The sequence below is a fragment of the Rattus rattus genome, chromosome 14 (assembly GCF_011064425.1).
Source record: "Rattus rattus isolate New Zealand chromosome 14, Rrattus_CSIRO_v1, whole genome shotgun sequence".
NCBI classification, from domain to species: domain Eukaryota; kingdom Metazoa; phylum Chordata; class Mammalia; order Rodentia; family Muridae; genus Rattus; species Rattus rattus.
Genome location: NC_046167.1, coordinates 18,136,892 through 18,153,365, shown reverse-complemented (window position 1 = coordinate 18,153,365; position 16,474 = coordinate 18,136,892). Strand labels below are relative to the sequence as shown.

The 16,474-nt window shown below is 45.9% G+C and overlaps 1 protein-coding gene across 1 annotated transcript; it reads left to right on the top strand.

The window, feature by feature from the left end:
- The first annotated feature begins 3,214 nt into the window (after positions 1 to 3,214).
- Positions 3,215 to 4,568, top strand: LOC116883848 (calmodulin-like protein 3). The gene has a single exon (XM_032885113.1). It carries the CDS (start codon positions 3,301 to 3,303, stop codon positions 3,748 to 3,750), a length of 450 nt encoding a protein of 149 aa, XP_032741004.1. The 5' UTR covers positions 3,215 to 3,300; the 3' UTR covers positions 3,751 to 4,568.
- Positions 4,569 to 16,474: the final 11,906 nt, after the last annotated feature.

Here is a 16,474-nt window from a genome sequence, read left to right as displayed (position 1 = left end):
TCTTGAAGGACAGGATTGTGTCATCATCTTCCATGGGACTGTCTGCTGTGGGTTAATTGTTTTCTAGAGATGCAAACCCTGATTCTTCAGAGGCAGCTGGCAACATGGTCAGGTACAGTTTTGCCCCCGGAAGCTGCCAGGTAGTGATAGAGGGGGAGGGGAGTGGTTAACGTGATCTTCCAGTAGGCTCTTGCTCAGGCCATCAACTGAGAGGATGGGGGTTACGGTTAATCTTTTTTTTTTTATTTATTTCTGCTTTTTCTACTTTAGAACAACTGCTCGCCATGTTCTCACATTCTCCAAAAATGGGAAGTTACTCAAATTACCTGGTTCTCCAAATCCTAATTATCTTCAGAAAGAGAAGAGAGTATTCAGAGTTCAACAAAGCATAGGACCAGTAAGATGACTCAGTGACTAAAGGCGATTGCAGTGCAAGACTAGGGGCCTGGATTTGATCCCTGGAACCCTGAATGAAAGTGAAAGAAGAGGACAGATGTGTTGTCCTCTGATCTCTATACAGGTATGTGCCTGGGCACGGGCACACACACACACATACACACACACACACACACACACACACACACACACACACACACACACACACACACACACACACACACACATATACACACAGGGCTAAACAGTTAAGGGCTCTTGAGTTCAGCTCCCAGCATCCACATGATGGCTCACGACATCCTTGACTCCAGATCCCAAGGAGTGCAGGTCATGCATTGATAATAAAAAAATAAATCTCAAAAAACCCTAAAAATAAAATATATATTTTTATCAGCAGGAGCTTTTAAATCTTATTTCCCTTGATAACAGAAACATGGTTTAATGAAAAAAATTAAATGTGGGAATACATATATACCAATTTTATTACATTTTTATGGGCAGAGGTGTATGTGTACGTGTGTGTACACATGTGTGTACACATGTGTGTACACATGTGTGTACACATGTGTGTACACATGTGTGTGTCCATGTGTGTCCATGTGTGCACATGCACCTTCATGCACCATAGCACACATGTAGAGACCAGAGAAAATCTTATGGGGCTGTTTTCTCCTTCCACCATGTAGGTCCTGGGGATCTGAACTCAGGTCATCAAGCATTCCAGGAAGTGCCTGCCACTGATCTGTCTGCTCCAAAGTGCCTGTCAGCTATTTCAATGTTGCCACAGGATGCTTAACTAACGCAGAAAGCCAGTATCAGTAAGGGGGGCTGTGAGGAGAGAACGCGAGTCTCAGCCTAGAAACAGAGATGGTACCTCCTTATCATCTGCAATCCAACCGATTTTATCTTATTCTATTTCCTGTTCAGCCCTTTGCTGGCGAGACAGAAAGAAAAAAAAAATGCACCCTAGGGGTTCCTAGCCTGAGCCCCTTACCCACACCACCAAACATTTAGGAACGTGGAGGAGAGGGGCTTCTGGCCACTCATGGAGTGGCTGTTCACTGTGTGCCTTCCGAGACACCTTACTTCCACCATCCCACCCCTGGGTCCCCATAGCAACCCATGTCCACACCCAACTCCACCAGGGTTCATTTCACGGTGAGTGGAAGAAGTATGTTGCCTCCCTTGCCTCTCCCACAATGAACTCTTTCCTTCTCTCTTCTTCCCACACGCTCAAGGCCTCGGCTTTGGGGGACCCCTTCGAGCAGGAAGTAAATCATCTGGCAGATAGGCAGCTCCTAATCTGTCCTGAACCGGAACTCCCTCTAGACAACAAAAACAGGCTGTCATCTACTTGAATGAAGAAGGCACTTGTATTAGTATTGTAAAGAGGAACATGAAGGGAGGTGAACAATCCACCTCCAGGGGATAGTCTGGGATCTTCTCTCTTCATAGCTATAGGTCTTTATAAGTATAATACGTTTCCTAGGCACAGTCCTGGCCCCATCCCTACCTATCCAGCATTAGACGTAAGACCCAACTCTGTATTTCTCTCCCAAATGGGACTGGGTTGGAGCCCTCTTCCCTAGGTCGTTTCCCTAGCCTCCACTCCCACCCAAAGGGAAGGAGCTGGGGTCCTTCTTGATTATGTTACCTCCTGGAGATTCTCCCACCTTTTGCTCTGACTCTACACTATGCACAGCTCAGACAAAGGCTTGCCGAACGCTTCCAACAGTACTGTGATCAAAGGAGAGCAGAGCGATTCCTTGCTGAGTCCGGTAAGGTCTCTCCTGTCTGTTTTTCCTGTCTGTCTTCCCTATTCACTAGACAGCAATCATATTGACCGTCTTTCTTCCTCTTAGCCCCACCATGCCCCCCGCTTCTCTAGGTCACTCCCCAGGGTCTTTCTGCAGAAGGGTTGTCCTTGATCATGAACCACCACTACGGCCCATGCCTTTCATTTCCTTTGTGGCGTCCATTAAAAATATCCAGTGACCTTGATTGGGCTTCTCTGTTAGTCTTCTTGATAATGAATTTGAGGGAGGCCGGGACTCCATGCTGTGTCTATTCTGGATTCTTCTCAGCCTCCAGCAACACCGGCATACACCAGGGGCTTGGTAAATAGCTGTGAGTGAATGAGTGATAAGCAAACGCTTTGGCAGAACTTCTCCACTCACCCCATTCATTTCCTAGGACAAGACAACCCTGCTTGTTATCTGGAGAAAAACCCCTCATTCCCATCTGAAAACTCAGGGAAATGGCCAGGTTTAGAAATCACAGACAAGGAGCACACAGGCCACGACTCCTCACCTACAGAAAACTCCACGGACAAAGGGGGTATGGTTATTTTATTGAGAGTAGAATAGAAGGCTGATTTGGGATTAGGTACAGAATGGAGAAATCGAAAGGGAAAATGGAAAACTCAAAGCTAGAAGATCAGGTTGGGGGGTTTTGCTGTTGTTCTTTGATTGTTTTGTTTTTTTATTAAAAGGTTTTCACGTACACCTGGATCAAAAGTGTTGCCGTGACCGCTGCCGGCCCTGCTGGTGTTTGGCGAGGAAAGTTGCCTTTCACACACAAGAGCTGGCGTCAGCTCAATTAGCAGGCCAGCCTGGTTGCTGCTCTTGGACTCTTGTCTAAACAGGACCTGGCCTTCAGGCAACCACAGGGGCGGGGGCGTCTACGGATGGCAGCCCAATCCTACCAGACCAGCCATGGGGGAGGACTCTGCTCCTTCTTAAGATCCAGCCTGTCAAGCCAGGGCTAGAAAGCCAGTCAGCCAGCCGCCCCTTGCAGTCTCCACCTGTCTTTACAGAGCTGGGGAGAGGAGCCCAGCCCACAGTTAGTGCTTGGAAGCATAGACCAGACTGACCACATCTGCCACATCACCCGAGATCTGCTAGCATGGCCAACCAGCTGACTGAGGAGCAAATCGCCGAGTTCAAGGAGGCTTTCTCTCTGTTTGACAAGGATGGGGATGGCTGCATCACCACCCAAGAACTGGGCACTGTCATGAGGTCCCTGGGTCAGAACCCCACAGAGGCTGAGCTCCAAGACATGGTGAACGAAATCGACAAGGATGGAAACGGCACCGTGGACTTCCCCGAGTTCCTGACCATGATGTCCAGGAAGATGAAAGACACCGACAGCGAGGAGGAGATCCGGGAGGCCTTTCGGGTGTTTGACAAGGACGGCAACGGCTTCGTCAGCGCAGCTGAGCTGAGGCACGTGATGACCAGGCTTGGGGAGAAGCTGAGCGACGAGGAGGTAGATGAAATGATACAGGCGGCGGATACAGACGGCGATGGGCAAGTGAACTATGAGGAGTTTGTTCACATGCTAGTGTCCAAGTGAGGCTGCGCCAGAAACTGGTACAGCCAGGTGCCCACGAGGCTCCTGGGCTCCAAGCTTAGCTGGGTAATAGCTACCCTCACTGTGGCAGGAATTTTACCCAGGCCTTAGCTGTCTTTCCCTGTTTCCCAGCTTCCTCTGGGCTCTATGGACTGCACCCACAAGTCTGCCTTTCACTTTCTGCATCTTATTCTGCCAACTTCCTACCAGCTCGTTCCCCTTGACTGAGAAGGCCTCCGGCTGAGACAGGCATCAACTCCTCCTAGCCGGCAAGAGCTGAAGCAGAAAGTCCCATCTCTGTGTGGACAATGAGCCGAAGGACCCACACTCCTATTTGTTTGTTTGCTTGTTTGTTTTTTTCCTTTTCTTCTTTTTCCCGTTTCCAACAGAAATGATCTGTCACCACCACCCAACGCATCAAGGTGGCCTGTGGCCATCAGTGCACACGTCATAGTTCTTGTACATCTTTGGCTGAAGACTCCATCTGTTGAATTTGGAAAGGATCTGAGGATTGGGACGAAGGGCAATGGTGGAGGTTTTAATGACTGAGGTTAGACTGTGTGGAAAATATCCCCTCCCTTCTGTGCAGACTTGCTTGCTCCTTCCTGTCTCAATCAAACCTCTGTGATCCTGGTTTTTTTGTATGTTTGTTTTTGGGTTGGTTTTTGTTTGCTTGCTCTTGTTTTTGTTTTTCTTTGTTTGGCTTTTGAGCTGAGAGTAAAGCTGGGGGGTCATTGTAGCATGTTTGTATCCATCTAGAAGGAAAGAAATTTAAATACAAGAGAGAGGGAAGCTTCAGGGGAATAAATGAGTAAATGACACCCATGCTCCTACTCCTTCTGCTTCTAACTAAAATACTGTTTCTTGTCTAGGAGATAAACCAGTCAGCAACTTCCGTTTCGTTTTGTTTTGTTTTAATGTGTGTTTTTTTGTAAATGCAATAAATTCCTAGATTGGTGTGTATAGAAAATCTGGATACAATATATCTTTCATGTAATGACTAAGTCAGTAGCGAAGAACAATTAGACATCTCAGTAAATTAGGGCGGGATGTAGAAAGGTCACTGATAGCCTAGCAAGCATAAAGCGCTGGGTTCTTAATAATCAACCCACAAACTGTGTGTGGGGTTGCGTATCTGTGATATCAGCATTCAGGGGGTAGAGGGGGCAGGATCAGAACTTCAAGGTTGTCCTTAGGAGTTAGTGGCCAACCGGTGCTGCAAACCCCAGTTTTGGAAAAGGGAAGAAAGAGAAAGAAATATCAGCTGCTACAATGCCGGAGTCAACTACAGTAGACAGGATCTCAGGGGTTTCATCCTGCTACAGTACAGTCTCTCCGGCCTTGTCAAGTACCCGGTACTTAGAAGGTTGTGGAGGGTTAGAAAGTAACTGCGAGATGGTGCCACATAGGTACAATAGCAATTCAGAGTAGTTCTGTCTACACTAGCCATACACAGAGGCTGGTCCAGAGACTGGGGGGCCCCTTCACTCATTCTTTGAGTGGCAAGAGGAGTGGAAGCAAAATGCTTTGTAATACAAACCCTAGAGTGGGGCTCATCAAAAAGAAACGCTGACCTTCCTTAGCCCCACCTTCCCGCTATCTCCGTATTTCCTCCTTTGTAAAGTGGCGAGGGTGGGCTGGCTCTGCAGTGACTGCAACAGCCTGTGGTTGCAACCCTGCCCTTCTACTATCTCTATGGTTGTGTCCCTTTGCGATATCAGGACCTGCACACCGTCCTTGCTAAGTGAGAGGTACTCGGTGTACATTGGCACTCGCTGCCATCCTATAGGACATTCTTTGTTTCCTATCTGACAACTGAGGAGTCTGAGTGCCTGTGCTAGGCTTGATCTTCCTATTGGCTGAGCCCAACGCCTTTGCCTTCCCTATGACGGTAATAGTGGCCTTGCTCCACATTGGCGAGGATTATAACAATGGTATTTTTTTCTTTCTTCTTTCAATACTGGTGATTGAACCCGGGGCCTTATACACGCCAAGGAAGCACTCTACCACTGAGCCACATTCTCAGGCAATAATTAATATTTTTAATTTTTATTTAGTATTATTCTGCATGCGTGGTGTGTATAGGAGAATGCACGTGTCATGGTGCATGCATATGTGGAGGTCAGAGGACAACCTTGTGGGGTCGTTTCTCTCATTCACCCTATGTGGTTTCTAGGAATGGAACTCAGGTCGTCAGGGTTACACAGCAAGCACGTTACTTGTTGAGCCCTCTCATTGGCCCAAGAATAATATTCTCAATACACGTATCATAGAGTAGGCCCTTAGGTAGGCATGGGGGTTCCTTGGTAAATGAAACATAGCTAAGAATTCCTTGTGGCACCAATAGTCAACAAGGCTGGCCACCCTCAAAGGAGCCCAAGGGTCAAGGGCAGAAAGGAGGCAACAAAAGGCTCTCTGTGCCGTCTTGCAGAATCTCAGGTAAGGCCTGGCTCTGATACAAGGTCACCGCCTCCCATCAGAAGAGCAAGAGCGAGTTTCAGACTGAGCTAACTAACCTCGGCGTTGCTAAGAGTCAGAGTTGGCTGGGCGTTTCCACGTAGGGATTTGGGGTTGAGTGTCAGAAGCCTTAGGGACACAGCATGCACAGATGACTGGATAGCAGCTCCCTGGACATGGGTCACAGAGCCATCTGCCAGAAGAGAGCAACATCCCCTTGTGTGCAAACATAACCCAGTTCTCCACCTACATTGTCAGATATCTCCTAAGTTTTGCAGGCAAGTGCAAAAGAAGTGGAAGTCCCCAGAGTCCCTCTGGTCCTGGAGATAACATGGCTGGAGTGATGATATTGACTCTTAAAGTCCTAAGTTGTAAGTTATGTGACAGACTTACAAACACTAGGACCTACTCACACTGCTAAGAGTTTAAGGGGGTGGGGGGACTGGGGGATTGGGAGGTTGGGGGATTGGGGTGCTTTTTTTTTATTTCCCTGCCTGTTCCTGGCAATGCGTCGAAAGCAGCCCCGATGTTCTATTTGTGATCCACACACCGCCTTACATTCTACTCATACTTATATTTTTCAAGCCTCAGAACCTTTTGTGCAGAACTCTCCTGCCAGGGCAGGAACTGGCAGGTAAGATGGAAAAACCCCTGCTTGCTCTCAGCCAAGAACTGACAGGCCCTGAGCTTCCCTCGGCAGGCAGATCTGTGAGAAGCAGAGTGGTAATTAAGACTGGTATGGGGGAGGGGGGCGCGCGGAGGTGCTTCCTCCTCTCATGGAAGCTCTGAGGCATCAAGATCAAAGCCAGCTAGCCCAGTGACAAGCTGATTGTACCTGGTCCTGCTCCACTGGTCTTCACTTCCCCAAACACTATTTATTAAAACTTAGTGCAGCCTCCTGTCCTGAAGACTCGGGGGTATCTAGCAATAAGCACCTGCTGCTTCGGCCCATGGCTGGCCCCTCTTTCCAGCCTGTTGGGTTTTTCAGTGAAGGATATCGTTGCATCCCTACATTTCCTGGGGGAAATACAACCAAAGTCTATTCACCCCATGCAAAGCACCAAGGACAGACCAATTCGCAACTTCACCCAAATCTGGCTTGGTGACCCAATGAAGTTACTAAGCTTAGAGGTTAGAAGCCACTGGTGTGGGAGCATGAGGATCGAGAACTTTTCACACACGTCTCTGAGAAGTCCCATCCCAACATAGAGAACCATGTCCCCATAGCCTCACAGATGGAGACCCTCCTTCTTCTATATACCCTAGTACCTCCTAGGACTATACATGGGGGGTGAGTGTAGGGGGGAGGCAAAATTACATACAGCTAGGAAGAGATGTGGGAAGTAGTTGCTAAGACTTCAGATAAGGGTCTATTCACACACACACACACACACACACACACACACACACACGAACACATGAACACATGTAACCACACACTTTAATGAGAGAACACCCCCAGATCCAGTCTTGAAAGGTTCTTGCAGGTAGCAACAGCTACTGTGTTCACGATAGCGATGGCTTTTATCCTCAGTGGACAGAATTCCACCACAGAGATAACTCCCAGGCTGCTCCTCTGATCTGCCCCTCACTGAGAGAGATTTGATATCTCGAGACTCCCTTGAACTGGTGGATGAGTGCCAAGCCTCTTTCCAGGGCTGGTAATGCCAGTCTCTATAGATAGGCATAAACTAGTCTGACTCAGTTTACCCAGGACAATGTAACCCATCACACAGAAACAGTAACACCTAAGGTACTCGAGGCACATCATTGTCCCCCTCAACTTCATTTCCTCCCCCATCCCCTTTCTCTTTACTATGGCTAGAATCTCCAAGGAGTCAGCCCTGTCCAATCGAATATAGTAATGGAGGAAATACTGTTTGTTTAAGGAAAGAAGACAACACAAATATTTTTACTTATTTATTTTGCTAAAATGTAATCACCATAATTGAGAGTGGGATTTTGCCCACTGAGTAAAGGCAAAAAGGACTGTGTCTGGATAGCAGGAAGGATCCACCAAATGGTCTGTAGTGTGTGGGGAGCAAGAGAGGACTCTGTCCTGACTTCTTCTTTGACGGACTCTGGAGCAGGTATCCTATCTCTATCATATCCCCCTTCCTTTCAGACACCTAATAAACAGATTTAAACAAGCTCCCCTCCACCCCCTCCCAAAAAGGTGCTATCTGACTCCAGCTCGGCAGAACATTCCATCTATCTTTGGAGGAAAGAATTTATAAATATTACCTCGACTTTCATGTGCTTTCACTGAGCTCGGTCATAAATCAGGACTCAAAGGCCCCCACACCCCCAGATATATAAAGCTCGCCTCTGACTCCTGGGTTTCCAATTTTAAATCAAACACAGGCCAGCCTCACTGGCTCCTGTTTATCCTTACAGATTCCAGAGGCCAGTTCAAAGACTCTAAGAGCCAACCGGCTAAAAATGGCCCATCGTTCCTGTCAGAGAAATGTAATATGAAAAGTCACATACTGAATTAGAGTGTCTTATGTAGAATGAAGAAATGGGTGAAAACAATGGTTGGTTAGTTGGTTGATTGGTTGGTTGGTTGGTTGGTTGGTTTTAAGGAAAGGAGGGAGAGGTGAAAAGTGGAGAGAGAGAAGTAAATGGGGGAAGGAGGTGGAAGAGGGAAGGAAACATGGAGGAAGAGAAGGAGGGAAGGAAGATAGAAAGGAGATGGAAAGGGCAAAATAAAATAATACAAAATCGAAACTGATCTCTGAGAAGGTCAACCTCTCTATCATCCTGCTTTTCCAACAACTGCTTCCATAATCACAAGTCCTTAGCTAGAACTCTGAACTAGACAAGGGAATGGAAGGTGGTTGATCACGGAGCCACTCCAGAAAGACTCTCCTAACACTCCCATGATGAAGTACAAGTGTGGTTGACAGGTGCTGGGTGTGGGATAGGCTAGCTCAGCTTCCTGCTTGGAAGAGAAGGGCATTGAAGTGGTCCTAGTAGGAGATATAACATGGAAACAGTGTCACCTGCACACCTTCTCTGGGTCCTTTACTTCTTCCTAGAGCACTTAGCACTACCCGGGAGGGCAAAGGAGCCAAGCGTTATGCGCATGTGACTGAAAACTCAAGATCAGATAGGCCCGGGCTATCTTACATCCTACGAGGGCTGCCAGGCTACACCAGAGGGGATGACTGTCTAACAATGGACCCCAGAAGTCCAACCACAGGAGACACTCACCTCTCGTAGTTACCAACCTAGCTGGTTTCATTTACAATCCACAAGAAAGCCCGAAAGACTCTAGTCTACAGTCTCCCATGATAGAAGTAGAGCTTTCACTGGACCACATTGACCCAAAGCATCATTACCAAGTCCTCAAAATAAGTTGAGATGGCAGCTATTTCAACTCACTCATTTTAAAGAAGACTGAGACTTCAAGACTCTACATAAGTTTCATCAATGTCTCACAGATTAGGTTGGAGTTTGATCCCACGTCAGACTGGCTTCTATGGTCATATCCTAGGCATTGTGCCAAAAGAAGCCTGAGAGCAAGTGTATTGGATCTAAGCAAGGCTATGAGCTCAAATAAGAGGACTACAGAGGAGATCTCCATGGAAAGAGGAGATCAGGGAGCTAGAGAAAAATATAAGCCACAGTCATTGTTGTCAAGTAACTGCGAGGTGCCTTGACCTCTCGGCTTCCAGAGAAGGAATTGGATTCCCACAAAAATGCACATCCTGAGGGTTCAGATGATCAGCCTGCTCCCATTTCAAGGGAGCTGTTTCCAAAACATTGCATGTTGGAGTTCTAATAACAACACTCAACTCTATAGAACGTGAGTACATTTAGAGGTAGGGCCTGTGCAGAAGTAACCAAGTAGAAATGAAGTCAACAGAACTAAGTCCTAATCCAGTGTTTACAATGTCCTTATAAGCCAGAGAAATTTAGACAAATAGGTGCATTCAGAGAAGACATTGTAAAGATGCGAGAAGTTGGCCATCTCTAAGCCTAAGAGAAAAGCTTAGAATAGATTCTCCCGTGTAGACCTCAGAAGAAAGCCACCCACCCCACCCTGGAAATCCTGGACATCCAGGCCCTAGAACTGTAAAAAATACATTTCCTTTTCCTTTCTTTCCTTTTTTTTTAAAAAAAAAAAAAAAAGAAGAAGCCCAACCTGTAGCACTTTGATACAGCAGCCTTAGAAAAGTAACATATTCACTCTGAAAAGAGTTGGGAGGAATTCACAGTCTTTTTTTCTTTATTCTCAGGCCCACAAGGGTGGCTGGAGACTTGTTCTAAAGCTCTTCTTTGTCTCTTCTTCTGTGTCAGGCTCTGATTTCATATGAATAATGCAGAGATTCACAACTTCTAGGATCTAAAAATTATTCAAAGTGAAGGGAAGAAAGACTTATCCTACTATGCAGGGAAAAAACTTGGGATAAGCTCAAATGAAATTGCCCAGGCTCTAGATTTCAAACATTATCCAAAGAATAACACTGCTGAGGACCCATTTAGTAACTATGAGAAAACTTGAGCTCCCTCTTTGCCCGCCCTTCTGAGGAAGTGCCAGGGTATTCGCGTCTGCTTAGCACAGAGTGCTTGACAGTTTGGAATGTTCTCCTTCCTTCCCCACATAAACAGGCAACTTGGCATTAGGATCACGGGGCCTGAAAAGCAGGTTGAGCTTTAAAATTCAGGTTTATAGATTCTTAGATTTGTACATTATAAAGGTCATCTGGTTCAGTGTCTCACTGTAGACAAAAAGCTTAAGAGACACAATATCCTTGAGAGATGATTCATCTAACCACGGTAGAGAGTTCGATGAGGTCATATCCAGCCCAGTGATGAATAATTCTTATCCTTTAAAAGCTTTTTCTTTGATTGTCCTGAAATATGCCTTTATGTGCCTTTACTTTAGTGAGTTTAGCCAACTTTTCTTTTGTGCCATAGACTAGATAGAACTTAGAGCATCCGAAGAGAGGAGAACCCCTTAGCCCTGGGTTAGTATCTCTATGTTATAGATGATGCTATACTTCCTACTTTATTTTCTCCAGGCTGGAGAGCATTCACTCCCTCAAGATTGTCTTATGCAACACATTCTCTGTACCCCTTGCTAAACTAGTTGCAGCAAAATTTAACCAATATCCATGGTGAAAGAACTTCTCCCCCTTGTTCTGAACATGGAGCTTTAAGGAATAAAGCTACTCGTCCAACACAGGTTTGTGCTCTAATGATATAACATTTACTCAGCAAATGTTGTTGAGCACCGTATGTACACGTGCTGGGTTTTTGGAAAGCATGAAGATAATGTTCTATTAGCAGTTTTCTCTCTGATATCTCGGAGGACGCAGCAAAGTAATGCAAAGAACGATTTTGGCTCACGGTTTCGGGGGATCTCAGTCCATCATTGTGGGAAAGGCCTGGTGAGAAGGCTTAGTAGCAGCAAAACATGGGGCAGAGATTGTTCACTTCTCAGCTGTAGACCTGGATACAGAAAATGTGATTAGCAGCATAGCCCAGCCATTACCCTCAAAGACTTGCTCCCAGTGATCCACCTCTGACAACCAGCCCTACCTAAAGATTCTGCAGCCTCTCCAGAGCAGTGCCACTCCAGGTATTGACCGTATTGACCAGGTATTCAAACACAAAGGCCTGTGGTGGGATAGTTCATATTCAAGCAATAAGAAATATACAGGATGCAATGCTAAGAAAGAGGGGTGTACATTGGAAGCAGAGAGGAAGATGTGTCAGCCCACAAAATGGGAAGGAAGGTGCCTGGAAAACTCCAGGTGATTCGTAAACTATTTTGAAGGCAGACGAGCAGATGAGGTAGGCAGGGATGCCCTAAACAAGGCAAAACATGAAAATTCAGAGGCACAGAGCTGCCTACTTGGGTGGTCACTTGCTCCAAATCCTTTTGCATTTAATTCTGATGTTGGGAGCACTGAGAAACTTCCCTTGACTTTCCAATGGCCCCAACTTCAGCCCCAGGCTGAAGTAGAGCCTCTCGCTCTGCATGTTCATCCTTTTCATAGACGCAACACTCTATCCCATTACTGTGATCTGTGTGTTTGACATCTTCCTCTCCATGATTCCTTTGCTTCTCTGGTCACCTTCACAGCCAAATAAGCAGCAAAGAACTCAACTTAGAGTTGTTATTAGAAATAAGCCAGTTGACTGGGACAAATAGAGCAGCTGAGTATGGTCTGTTTAGAGGTGTTAGTGGCGACAATGGTAAGGTGGCCATGTGCAAGGTTAGCAAGAGATTGCCCTCCCTTTTGTGGGACTTGGAGGTCCATATTGGGGACAATGGAGAGTCTTGGATTGATTGATTGATTTAGGAGAATGGTAGCTACCGGGAGATTAAGGGTAGAGGTTGGGGAAGACAGGAGTCTAGATAGAATGCCTGGGAAGTAACCCAAGTAAAAGGCAGAGCCCAGTAGGTTCGAAGCAAGGATGTAGCAATAGGTGAGTAATGACAGAAAGAGAGACAGTATCCAAACATAGCAAAAGCTAGGATGTCATCAAGAATTCAGGGAGAGAAGAGGCAAGAAAGACTCAAGCAAATGTCTTGATAGTGTCAATTTCTGGGAGCAAAAACTGAGAAAGGGACAAGTGTCTTAATGATTGGAGACTTGGAAGGAAGGACAGATGACAAATCTCTTTTTTAGTCTTCTTGTTTTTCAGGTGCTAGCACTTATAGGTAGAAGTACAAGGTGAAGACCAATGATCTGGGGAGACATCAGTGTATGCAAAACTGCATGAACAAATGAGGCTTGCCAGGGATGGTGTCAAGGGAGCAAAAGATGAACTGTAATGAGTTCTGCCTTGTTTACATGCAGCTGCACAGAGTCCATTTGCAGAAAAAGCCCATGGTTTGTTAAAGCTCTCCGGCTATTACTCAAACCATGAATGGTACCTGCAGTTACTCTTTGCCCTGGACTGAATGTGATATGAAACCATGCCTGCTCACTGTTGTGGCCATAGCTCTAGAAAGAGCTGCCGTGAAGATGTCATGCAACACTAAATGTCTCCATTACAGTTCTCCATTCTCCATGACCTTAGCCGGTGGGCCAGTTTTTATATCCACCCATCATGTGGATACAACTTCAGCCTTTTCCTTTCTTTGCCCAGAAAGCATTGACACACCTCTCTCAGAATAAGGAGGACAGGCGACTATTCACATCACCTGGGAACGTAAGAGAATCCAAATAGCAGGCCATACTCCCCAATACCTACAGGACTGGTTGGACAGATTAGACTCAGCTGGTCTTCAGGGTGTCCCCATCCATATCAGGCTGGGAATCACGTACTTTGCCCTAGACTACTATAGACAAGAAGATGGCTATGGCTGGGAACAAAGTTCTAAGAACCCAGACTGTGAAATCATCCTGGCCAGAGACTGTAAAGCCTCCCCTAGAGGGATATGGACTGCACTTTCTTTATCCACCACCACCACCAAGAAAGGGAGAAGCAGACAGGAGCTCAGATTAAAGGATAGCGGTTAAGTTACTTAAGAAATATGATGTTACTAGAGTTGTTAGTGTCAGCATCTAAGTCCGGGTAGCATTGACAGCCTAGTCTGGGCCACCTGTCCTTCATAAGCCAATTAGAGAGACGAGTGGTACTGAAATGCAGAAAAGGAGTTATTGTCGGTGCAGCCATATTGGAAAGAGGAATATAGAGGTCTATTGACCCTTACTCCAAGTCCAAGTCCTTTAGAATACTGGCATAAGGTTGATATTTAAATAGACAGCAAGACTGCCCTGGAGACGTGGTTCAGAGATTACATGAGTAACTTCCACACCAAGTGGCAACCCCTTGTAACTCCAGAACACTCTGTGGCTTCTTGTGGCATATGCACTTATAAACACACACACACATACACACACACACAGAGAGAGAGACACAGAGAGAGAGAGACAGAGAGAGAGACAGAGAGAGAGAGACAGAGACAGAGACAGAGATCAGAGACAGAGACTGAGGGAGAGAAGAGACAGAGAGAGAGAGAGAGAGAGAGAAGAGACAGAGAGAGAGAGAGAGAGAGAGAGAGAGAGAGAAGAGACAGAGAGAGAGAGACCCTAATACATTGGCACATGCCTTTAAACCCAGAACTCAGGAGACAGAGTCAGGCAGATCTCCACTTGAGGTCAGTCTGATCTACATAGCAAGTTTCAGGCCATCCAGAGCTACCCAGTGAGACCATTTAGCTCAGTGGTGAGAGCTCTTGCCTAGCAAGCACAAGGCCCTGTGTTGGTCCCCAGCTCTGGAAAAAAAAAAAAAAAAAAAAAAAGGAAACCATTTCTCAAAAAAAAAAAAAAAAAACCTAATACATAACTCCTTAAGTAAAGAGCAAGAGGTATGCATAACTAAGCAGTCCTCGTTAGGGTGTGGTCTTGCCCCTCATTGATCCATTGTTGTCTGAGTCTAGTCTGCCTACCAAGTGGCCTGACAAGCTGTCAATCACCTTCTGAGAGGGAAGTGTCCTTTCTGATGGGTACCAGGTGCCCTCACACCTTTTTCTTTCTCCCAGCATGAGAGAATTACTGGATAATTCCAGTTTCTTGGAGCCATTGTTTCCACAGTCAGATAGACAGATGAAAGGAGACAGCACAACTGTCTCTCCTTAAACCCTCTTCATCCTTATCGCTTCTCAGCCTTTTGGCCAAGGTCGAGTACGAGACGCCTTGACTTCTTCCGGGACAGTTACAAAAAAAATACTTCATAGTAATTAGATTAAGGTCTTTGAATTCAGAAAGAGAGATTGGGTCGAAGGTGAGGAATATTTTTCTTTCCCAAAAAGTACTAAATGGTCTTAAACAAACAAACAAACAAACAAACAAACAAAAAACAGTTGTCTGAAACAGGCGAAATTTAGATTAGACACACAGAGAGGAATTTCACAATAGCTCGGATTTGGAGACAGCTATTGGGGAAACCAAACCAGAGCAAATTACCCAGCACGGGGCACTTGGCTGGATGGAATAAAAGCACTTTTGTGCTTCCTGAAGTCCTGCCGTAGCACTTTGCATGGAGAGCCCTTTCCAGCCAGGCTTCCAGGAGAGTTATACAAGCAAGCTGTTTTAGAGTGGAAATGGTCCCAAGAGATACCAGCTGCATTTCCAAGAACTAGACTATCCAAATAAAAATCCTGGGTCAAACTCCTTTACCTAAATCTAAAAGGAAATCATTGGGTTTTTCAGTAGGGCGTCTCAGTAGCCTTGTGCAAGTCCCAATTCAGCCCAGTGACAACATTTAAAAGACAAAATGAGGCAAGGATTCCCAAAGGAGTCTCGAGGGAACAGAGTAAGCCTTTATGTGTAATCTGAAGCCTGTGAGGAAACCTCAGCTCTGCCGACGAAGTGAAGTTTCCACTCAAAAGGAACAAAAACATGCAGAGAGATTTGGCAACGACCAGGCCACGAGTTTTAAAAAAAAAAAAAAGAAAAAAAAGAAAAACAGCTTTGGGACAGATTTCTCCAAACTAGAACATAGGGATCTACAAGGTTGATAGAATGTGACGTTCGTACCTTTCACATTGCGTAGGGGGAAAAATGTGTGTCTCCGGAGCAACACTGTCTTTGCTGTTACAGATTCGTTGAGGACAATTCTCTACACTGGTGGTGTCTATAAAATGAGCAGTGGGCTATTTGTTTCAATGTGTATTTCATTCATTCGCTCACTCATTCATTCATTCAGACCTCACAGTTATTTGTTGAATACCTGATATGTATCAGGCAGCAAAGACAGAGAGTCCTGCTTTCAGGTAGCTAAAGTCCCAATGTTTACTCCACATAAACACGCAAACAGATGGACCCGCACACATCCCAGAACTCAAATATCTCCAGCACAGGGTTGGAGTGGTAGCACAATCAGCAAAGTGCTTACCACAGACCGAGTTAGAACCCCTAGAGCTCGTGTCCAAAAAGCCAGGCATAACGATGCATGCTTATAATCCCAGGAATGGGGAGGTGGACAGGGGTGGATAGCTGTGTTACTGGTAGTCATGGCCTATTTGGCAAGCTCCAGATAATTGGAAGATCTTATCTCAACCAAAACCAACCAAACAAACCCCTTGGGCTGGTGAGTTAAACCAAGCCTGACCACCTGAGCTCCTCCATTCTCAACTCCCCATGATGGACGTACAGAACTGACTCCCATAAATTTTCATCTGACCTCCACACATGTTCATGAGACAAGTACACACACACACACACATACACACACACACACACACACACACATGCCATTAAAAATAGGGATGAAAAAATAAATAAATAAATAAATAAGAGAT

What these genes read in the sequence shown, in the direction of transcription:
- LOC116883848 (XM_032885113.1), top strand. Translation starts at nt 3,301, where the DNA reads ATGGCCAACCAGCTGACTGAGGAGCAAATCGCCGAGTTCAAGGAGGCT.